General features: G+C 40.3%; 1 protein-coding gene across 1 annotated transcript in view; it reads right to left on the bottom strand.

Annotated features, from left to right (window-relative positions):
* Positions 1-332: 332 nt before the first annotated feature.
* ARHGAP10 (Rho GTPase activating protein 10) overlaps positions 333-10503 on the bottom strand; it is a 153772-nt gene continuing 143601 nt past the window's right edge. The window contains exons 22-23 of the mRNA XM_082316377.1: positions 9984-10075; positions 333-565 (exon numbers count right to left, since the gene is read on the bottom strand). Coding sequence (XP_082172503.1) covers positions 477-565; positions 9984-10075 — 181 coding nt within the window. The 3' untranslated portion in view covers positions 333-476. The remainder of the gene's footprint in view (positions 566-9983; positions 10076-10503) is intronic.

Below are 10503 nucleotides of genomic sequence, written 5' to 3'. Positions count from 1 at the left end.
TCCACTTTGAAATATAATTTAATTGTCAGCATGATAGCTTTTTTCATCCGACGGTATTTTCCAAACCCAAATAATATTCTGTTAAAAATGCTGGTTATCGATGCATAATCTCCAGGACACTAAGTTTATAAAAATCTTTTCTTCAACTGATAGTTGAGTCACAAATCAACCAAATAGTTGACTTAAAATGCTAGTTATCTTGCAAACAAACATACCACTACCGCTTTTTACAATCGAAAACAGCACCCTATTAAAAAATTAACCTATCCCTCCATCCCCCCCACCCTTTCCAACCGTTAAAGAATCTTTTTTTGTAATTCATATTTGGCAACACTTCATGTCTTTATACAGATTAGGATCTTCAACCCATAGTCAGGCTTGTCGTTGAGTAAAAGCAGTCACAGAAGTAGAGAGAAGTGACTATAACAAAAATCCATGGATACCATGTACACCTTCTTGGCGTTCAATGCACAAAGCTATAAAAACTGAACATAATTTTGTGGAATAAGTCCCCTCTTGCCATTTAGCGTGCCTTCTAGCCATCCTGGTTCTCTGGAAAATTGCACTGCAAAAGAAAAAGAAAAACATTACTGTATCTTTTTATGCTTGAATTAGTACCTCTACCTTCAGCTCCATGACACCAGGCAAAGAACCCATAAAAACATCCAGTCTTCTGCAATGACCAGTTTAAGAATCTGGCTAGGAAGGATCAAGAGGATGATTAACTTAACTTAAATACTTGCATAATGTAGGTGCTTGAACTATCTTCTGCAAGGTACACATGGTGAAATAGCTTTTAGGTGCAGGAGACTTCATTAAAGAAACAGTTAAGGGAACCTAGGATGGGTTTACAAAATAGAAAATCTAGACGCCTTTGGGGAGAAATTAGAATTCATATCAAACAGTGGGAAACAATTCCAGTAGCTGGGGGCAAAGCAAGACCAAAAACCTGTCTTGAGCAGAGGTGATGAATCTGGAAGCTCAAGAGTCACAGAAAAATGGGATAGGACCTTACTCTGCATGAAAAGTAAGCATCTAAAAGATTACAGGGGAAACAGAAACGAGCCGGATCTCCCTCCAAGTATCATCTCTTCACAGGGTAGAGCTGCCACTGGAAGAGACCAACGGACAACCTCCGAATCATTCTCCTGGTTAATCCTCTCTCTGAAATTCAAATACATCGCGCTATTCAGAAAACACGAAGGAGGGGCTTGAACGATACGCCGTGTTCCTTACGGCCATCCTAAGCGTTTACCGCTGCTGATCCCAAAGTTTATGCAAGAGTATCCGTGAATCTAGAATAAGACAAATCTCAGCTCAGACTCTAAATGCCCCACAAGTTATTCTGTGAGCAACAGAACTAATGAAATCTGGCTTCCTATATATAGGTTGACCACATTTGACGGGAAGTTAAAAAAAGAAGCATAAGCCTCATTTCTTTGGAAAACAAACTAAAAAGTTCTCAAATTCCCCTATAGAATTTCTTACAAAAATACGATACAGGTACCTGCTTACCTATGTAACTGTAAAATCCCACACTTTTAGTGACCTACGACAGTCTCTACCATATTAATTTATCCTCACAGTGCTTCTGAGACAGACATTATTTAGGGAAGAGATCAGACAAATGCTGAAACATGCTGCCAGCCATGTCAGTGCTTTATTTAAAACACATTAACACATTGGGGAATGTGGTATTTGTAGCCTTCTACAAATCAGGGAAATAAGAAAGAGCAACATGTTAAGTCTCACTTTCGAAAGCATTGTAAGGCTCTAAATTTGAACACTTAAAGCCTACTTTCCCCTGGTTTTTTTTTTCCTTGTGTCCTATTATTGTCAGACAGCAAAGCTAGATGATGTGCTCAGAGTCCACGGTTTAAACAACAGCTATACCTCCAAGAAAGCCAGAAAACAAAACTGCTTTCAAATGATACTGATAGTTTAGTTTCAGATCAAAAGTCTGGGCTTGTATTTATAACGAGTATGTTTGACAGAAAGATTCCAAAGGAAAAAAATACATAGAAAATTACCTTTTAGGATCTCTGCGCACACAGTAACTTACATTACTATTAGTAATTAGCAGGCCCTCCTCTCCCTTTGTCATTTTTATTCCACAATTACAGAGTACACAGGCATTTGAAACTGCATGGCTGACACCACCACAAACCTCCCTCCAGAAGCTCCACCGCAGCGGCTGTAATTCTACCCTTTCCAGCAAACGTGCCAGCAGCTCTAGCGGGCAGCCAAACCTCTCCCTGAAGTCTCCCATGCCTATGGAGCGCATCCGTATTACAGGAAACGAACTCCAAAAAATGACAGATTAGGAAGAAAACCAAGTAGGAAACCTGGAAGTAGGAAATTTCTACTTGTCCTCTGGAGCTCAACCTCAATTTATATTAGAGAGAGGAGAGAGATTACTGGCATGTGTCTGTCTATAAATCAAAGGCCTGTTCTAAATGAGGGTAGCCCTCATCTGAGGGGATCACACTGAAATTTAAATTTACCTAAAATTTACCCAGGGAAGGGAATGCTCGAACTACACTGAGTCACTTGGCTGAACACAACAGCAAATTTCAAAAGAAATATTTTCTAAACGAGTTTGATGACACGATACTGAACACCGCACACTGCAGCGCGTTCAGGGCGAATGCACGATGGCCCAGCAACTGGACTTGAGTGACAAATACCATTTTCACCCCAGAAGACCAGACATGGGTGGCACCACTGGGCTCTGCGCTTGGGAAATTAAATATTAAATATTAAATATCGCATGTGTGCCTACACGGCTCAGGGTCTCGTTATTTGTTTCTTGTAGGTTCTATGGAGACTGAAGAAAGAATTAGCATTCAGATTATGTGTAAGATCACCATTTCTAGAGATCAGTCTTTTTTTAAAAAACAGACCAAGAAGCAATTCTTAATATTCAGCAGCGGTGGCGACTGTCACGTCGGGTAAGGCTTCTGCCCCCGTTCAAATCACCTTACACAAAAAGGGCTAAGATACCCACGTACATCACTGACTTCTTCCGTAGGCAAATGACATTAATGGGGAAGCCGTCCAAATGTAAAGCTGCTTTAAGCTCTAACGATGCCGCTTTCTTTGCTAATCCATTTCCAAAGTTTAGTGTACAACAGCATTCATTTAAAATAAAAAAACACTTTACCACACAAAAGACATTTTGCTATCATGCACAGCTCTTCTTAAAACCCAGGACACAGGCTATTTCTGAAAAAATACCCTGCTCAAGAGAAGATGTTCCGTAGTGTCCCCTTTCTGTCACTTCTTCTCCGTCAACAACGATTACAGTTCTTAGCACTTTCTCAGGCCTGCCTCATTTAAAAATACCTTGCTGCAGAAACCACACATTTGGCCTTAAAACTACAACTCATTATTGGACCAAGCATCCCACAGGACTAAGTCTTCTGACTTAGGGACAGGAGGGGAAAATGCTTGTAGTGTAAATGATATGGAGCAGAGAACTAAAACTTAAATATTTTCAGCAAGGTTTGACAAGTGTTTAGCAAGACTGCACAACAAGATCAATCGAAGAACCACCACCAAAAGGCATCACCTCTTTGGAAGGTGGGAATAGGAGCGAAGTTGAGAGCCCAGAGCGGGAGGGCAGCTTCCTCGATAGCTGCTGCAAGGCCATTTCAGCAGTCTCACTCTGGCGGAGGCAAAGCGCAGAGAAGGAGAACGTCTGACCATCAGTAACGGCGGCGAGTGCTACGGAACAATCACGCCAATTCAAATGGACAAACAAAAATCAACAGACTTTGAACTTGCAATGAGATCTCTCAAAGCTTTTCTGATTTCATCTAATCAAGGAACACAATAAGGTCAACTTGGCATTTGCAGCATTTCTTCTTACTTTTCTGTATTCTCCATAGGAAATAGCTTCAATATTGCCAATGTTATGATTATCTAACTGCAAATACATAGAATTAAGCAGCTCTTCCCAGAGACCCAATGCTAGACCTTGTTCTGCTTTGGCAGCTCAGAAGTTTCACGGGTCTCGACTACAAATGAGAGCAAGACTCATTTCCACAGTGGTATTAGTTCACTGCCTAGGTGCCGCTAACTTGAGCAGGACTGAATCAGACCCTAATTCACACTGATTTCTACACCTTTGTGGAAACCAGCTGTTTCGGGAGGAAACAGAAATGGGAGAAGCAATCCAGCACACATGGTGCCTGGCACAAGAGGGCCTCCCTTTCTGAGGGACTACTTTACCCAACAAAGTAATGACCCCAACAAGCTACACAAATGAGAATTGCTTTTTGTGGGCAACAGAAATCTCACTGCTAAAACCACTACAAACAGCAGAATACACTTCCATAGAACTCAATCATGCTGGCCAATTTTTCACCAAGAAATTAAATTAAAGCAATAAAATGTGCTTGCAAGCCCTCCGTGTTTAGAAATCCCTAGGGGTTTTTGAAACAATCCCTATGGATGAAGTTGACCGCAGAAATACACAAACATTTAGCACACTTAGGGTTAGCAAGGAATTTGGAATTTAAAAACTTGCTGTTTCCCTTAAGTATGTTGTGAGAAGCAGAATCATCTTGTGGACAGGACACAGGGCTAGGAGTCAAGGGGTTGTCTTCCTGACTCTGCTAAAGATTTACTGCGTGACCACAAATAAAACAGTCTGCCTAGAAGGGCTCAGGCTTGTGAATGAAAGCAAACACGCTGATACACCATGACGAATTAGGGAAGGTGGAGTTCAGCTTGCAGACTGAGACTTCCCTCTACAGAAGTGTCTAAGCTCCTATTACAGCTGCTGGTAGAGATCTGGTCAATACAGTGCATAGAGAGAGCGCCCAAAGAATAGTTTGGCTCACTCTAAAAGAGAGGCAAGCGGCTTGTCAGCTGAGTTGCTGCCGAGTTCCCTGTGCTTGGTGACCTGTGTGTAGACACTGAGACTCGGTGGTCTTTCTCCTGAGTTGATTCCCATCCCAGCTGACAGCTGGACATCTCTGACAGTCCTGCACGCACACCAACTACAAGGTAAAACGCATCAGTTTAAACATCTTCCACGTTAACATTTCTCTTCCAGAGGCCACTGCTTCCACAACACTGTTGGCAGGAGCAAAGTCAGACTGGTTAAGGTCAAACTACCTTCAGTGACTTTTTAAAACTTCTAGCAAAGGCAGGAGGAATTTGGTAATGCTCATCTGGTACTTTTTTTTGGTGAAGTGATTGTAACTTTCAGCAGTAGTTTGAGGTAACCACCCCCAAATGGCATGGAGGGATCTGAAAAGGAGAACATCTGTCCACAGCCTGTACACTCAGTTTCTCCAGGTGTAAAATGAAGATAATGAACGCACATGAATGTTTCCAAGTGCTTTGAAATCCACAGATGAAAGGTGCACAAAGTAGCAGCTTTATCCTCATTTTTACCTCAGCAAAAGAATTATTTGCACATACCGTGCAATATAGTATTTGGGGAGTACTGCTTCTCTTTGATGCACATCCTTCATTTGTCAGTACCATAAAGAAAGACAGTCCAGAAGCCACAGCATGAATAAGAGGGAAGAGAGTGCCTTGGAGTCAAAACCAGGGACATTAACTAAGGCTGGCACTTTGTTACACTAGGGAAGATAGAGAGGGATGAAAAACGGCTGTGTGAACACGGCTTTCTGTGTTCCCACTATGCTTGGTAGGGACAACCGGTGCCACACCTTTCCTGAGGAAAATTACTCTAACAAGACACTTTCTCAGTTTTCCCCATATTTCTCTCCACTAAAGCCTGATTTTAAAACTTGTAAAAAAGCTTTGATGAGAGCTATCTTGACAAGTTTTCAGGAAGCCTTCCTGCTAGCAGTACTGCCAAGGAATTTTGTTGTGTAAACACCATTTACCCTATCTGAAACACTTCTCCCTAGTGAAATTCCCATTTACTGACTTCTAAGCAGTCTCTTTCAAGAACAAGAAATTTAATAACACTTGGCTCCAAGGCTGGCAAGGTTTCAATGCCAGGCAGTCTGATTATTCTTTCCACGATTATTGGGAATATCTGTGTCAACAACAACAACAAAAATATACAGCCAGCATATGTCTCTTACAATCTCAGATCATGCTGTGCTTCTTTCCCATATGTGCCCTTATCCAGCTGCAAACTCTTCAAGCTTTGCCTCTAACCACTTGAATTATATTGTTACGTGCTGTCAATAATATAGCCTGTAGCAACTGGGTAACAAAAATACTGGCACAGCCTAAGGTAAATTGAATTAAGATTTTTAAAAAAATCCAGTGGATATTGTTCAGATTACATTATTCATTTTCTTACACAATTCAATTAAATAGAAAAGTTTGTCTTTTCTTTTTAACTTACGGATGGCACCTTAGCATTTATATTCTATGACACTTTAATGGAAAGACTGTGGGGTTCGGGGTAGCACAAGGTGCGTGCAATATTGAAAATACCCAAATATGCAAATGTTCAGATTCTATACAGATTCCTATCAGGTGATGTAAAGCTTAATTTAAAATATTAGTAAATGCAACCTTGTCAGCCTGAGACACAAACAGATTTTTTTTTTTTTTCCCCCCCATTTAGAAACAGGGAATGGAGACAGGAGTAAGACAGGAGTGTAAAGGTTAAACGCTTACCTTCTTGCACCCATATTACATTTAGCAGCTATGACAGGTGCAAGACTGTACTTCACTAAATGCCATTATCCTGTCTCAGGCTAGAGCAGCCAGAAAGATTCACCCAGGATAATAACAGGTAAGAGAGAACTGCTGCAATCGACATCTATGGACCAAGAGTGACGAAACAGAAGAAGAACAGGGAAGGGAAATGAAAAAGAGAAGGAAACAAAGCAGAAAAGAGAGGGAAGAGAAAGGGAAAAACTCAAACAAACAAACAGCAAGAGACAGGATTAGAAAAGTTAGACAGGCAGGGTGGAGAAAGGAGAGACGAATAAAACCTTCACTAATGGAAGCAGCACTTTTTAGTAGACATTAATTTAACAGTTGCTTTAATGGTTGATACTAGCTGTATGTCAACTTGATTGATGCGTTGTCACTTTGATAGTTAAGGTTATTGGTAGAGCTGCAGAACTGATGTATTATTACTTTAATTCTTCATTTGGGGGCTTTATTAGGGCATATGGGAATTTAAATTGAGTAACTAAAGAACCTGAATTGAGTCCCTGGAATCTGATCCCAGCATAGACACAAGGGTGCCTAGCACAAAAAGAAAAGGCCCATGTGAAGGCATTTCAGAGGTTTCAAATACGGAGACTGGTCTGCACTTTTAATGAGAATACCTTTCTATACTGTCAGAGCCATCCATGACATAACCTATTGGGAACCATTATGGAACGACCATTAAGTTATTACATACGTCTCCAGTTACTGCCTTATTACTTGCGTGCTCTCCTCCTTTTTTCTGCCAATCCACAGCCTGCGTTAGGCTGAAAGCCCTGCAGGGCAAGGACAATGCCTATAAAATAACCAGGATACAGTGGAATAGATGAAAACAAATGTTTGTAAGGCAATGTGATCCTTCCCATTGGAAATCTGCAATTAGATTTTCAAAATGCAATCCACGTAACCTTTTCCCAAGCTTCCAACCTTATTTGTATGATGATATGGAAAAAGAGTCTTACAGCTGAAACATTTCTCCACAGCTGCCAAAGTGTCGAATTCCGTACTTGTTCTTGGACAACCCAACTCTCTAGCTGAAAAACGCAACCGAGGCTGTAATGCACCAAAACCATAGTAGCTTTGCCGTAACTTCGAGCTATCTCTTTGCGCAAGGAAAGAATCTGAACATTGCTCTCGCGCAAACGCGCGACACAGGAGCAACTGCTTCTTGAAAGACCTTCTTATCCCATGCCAACACAACAGATGTGCAACCCTTGCTGTTCTGCGTTAGAAATGCCTCTCTTCTATGCATCAGATCTTTTCCCCCATGCACTAGATTTTTTCCCTGTACACAGTTTTATGTCTGCTGAAGATCTCTCAGTCATGTTTTAAAAAACTTAAATTAAAATAACTGGTGTTAAGAGACTTTAAAAAGAGCAATCATTTAGCTAATTCATCTTTAAAAGGTTTCCCACCTAACTTGATTGAGACGTGATTTGCCTGCAAGGCAGCTCTAGTAGGAAACATCAAGTATGATTTTGTAAAGTGAGCGCCAGTAGGGAAGAACCTAGGGGGGACCCCAGACCACCTTAGGCTGCAAAAGAAGCAGAACTGAAGTCTGGACCAGGCTTACTATTTACTTGTTTGGGAGGAGGCAGAGGACGGGAATGTCCTATGCTCTGTCTGCTTTAAAATAAGCATCACAAAGAAGGGGAAGGAGATGTCTATGTCTGTGCGATACTGTCGTCGTCGTTATACATGCTAAAAAAAAAAAATAAAGATTCTCCTGAGCTTCCCATTTGTTTCAGCTTGTTAAACAAATTAGGAATGTTCTACTGGGGTTGGGGAGGACAGGACAAAAAGATTTTCATTTATGAGAAAAAACTTTCCCACACATACTTTTGATCCAGTGCTAACAGAGTTAACAGGGTGCATTTCGGAAAATATAAGACATATTTAGTTAGCTTTTTAATGCTGGCAGGTTGATGTTTTCCAGCTGTTTTAGACTGTGTACTTTTCTCTTTTTCCTGCTGGATGTAAACTGGGTATTTGGAATACTCCTCCTCTATTGGACATCCAACCAAAGATGTGGTATTTGAATGACTGGGCAGCACATCCCCTAAGTGTGTTTGGTCATGCAGAATTAAATACCATTTCCCTCTGGAAAGCAGCTATCAGATTTCTGACCTGGTAGCAAGCTAAAAGCTGACAATGGACGAGAAGAAAACAGGCATCACTGCAGAATATCTCTTTAGAGGCCAGGATGCCTCTTACTGTGCTGCTGCCTCTAGACAGACTGAAAGACCGAAATACTGGCCTCAGTACTCACAAGGTTCTTCAGGAGGTAATTCTCAGATCACTTTGAATCCCCCAGTCCGCACAAAACTTGGATGAAGATTTGGCCAAACGTAAGAGTCTTCTGGTTTTCAGTATGAATCTAATTTTTTATCAAGGTCTTGTAACAACAGTCTTACCGTGCTGCTACTATGAATTAATTTCTGCCTAGAATTATTGTTAAATTGCATTCAGGTAACAAGAATTGCTGAATTTGTCCAGGCCCTGTTGAGCCTTATTTCTTACAAGTTCTTATAACAGGAATTTCCTTGCGATAGGAAGAAACTACGCTCTAATGTCATCTTCATCACCTTCAGAGTTTGTATTACAGTAGTCATTGGCATAAGGTTTAAAAGCTAAAACCATTCCTATAAGTTTGAAGTGCCTGTGCAGTTGCTGAAGAGTAGAGCCATGGAAGCTCACGGAGGAGCAACAGTCTTGAGCACAGGAATCACCTTCTGGATGTTCATATGTAATACTATATTTTGGTGCATGGAAATCTTTAATCACAGGCCTTCATTCTGCACCTCAGTGAATATTCCTTTTTCTACAAATATACAGACTAAGGCACCCCTTGGTCCAAAAAGTAAACGCTCCCTTTTCCCTCCAGTGATCACCTGATTTACCTGGAGCTCTGCCTGCTTGAAAATCCTTTAAGAGATTTTTTTTGTTCTTTAAATGAAAGTCCATATGTTATTTTACAACAATAGTTCACATTTAAAAAAAAAAAAAAAAAAAAAAAAAGTTTCATAGGCCAAGATTTTTCTCTATTGCTGAATAACCTTTTTTTGTACTACAACGCATTTAAATGCTGATGAAAAATTAGACTAATTGGAAGTGTCTATTCACCAGAAATCAAAGGCATTGCCTCACAGTGCTAAGCATATGCTAAGTAGCTTCTGCATACCAGAAATCTTCTACGTCACCAACTGTGTGCCATCAGCAACGTTGGCAGAATAGCAGTTAGGCTTGTATTTTTATCCAAAGCCATTTTAGCAGTTTTGTCAATTTGTTTTTCATTGCTTTATATTTACTCAAGCAGTACTTACCATCTTCAAAAATTGCTCCTATCTGAAATGATAATTCAGAGCTATGTTCTGCTTCGCATGGATAAACTGCTCTTGCCTTTCGGTGGGCAACGCTGAAAAATGAAATTATGAATTATAGTCATTTTTGACGATTATGAAGACACTCTCCTTTCTCAACCATTCTCTCTCCATTCTCATTTGGAGATGACTAAAACTTTAAACACAATCTCACATGCATCATTACAGGCTTATAATTCATACACACAAATGCCAAAGCTGAAGCTTCACAGCTTACTGTTGGCATTTCTGAATATCATACTCCCAACTTTATGCACACTTATTTTTGTGAGAGTTAAACTTGACTTTCAACTACAGTTAAAATTTTGCCAAGTGCTAATCAGCAATGAAATCAATAGTAGGCAAAGCATACTATACTTAATTTATAGACTAATCATCATTACATCATCTGAAATGTTTCTTCATGAGTCTTGCAATTCATCTTTTCACTATCACTGTACAGAATCGCTTTTTATATTTGTTT

Source organism: Platalea leucorodia, assembly GCF_965183815.1.
Source record: "Platalea leucorodia genome assembly, chromosome: 6".
Classification (NCBI taxonomy): Eukaryota; Metazoa; Chordata; class Aves; order Pelecaniformes; family Threskiornithidae; genus Platalea; species Platalea leucorodia.
Note: the sequence above shows the minus strand (reverse complement) of the source record. Positions and strands in the feature narration are given on the sequence as shown.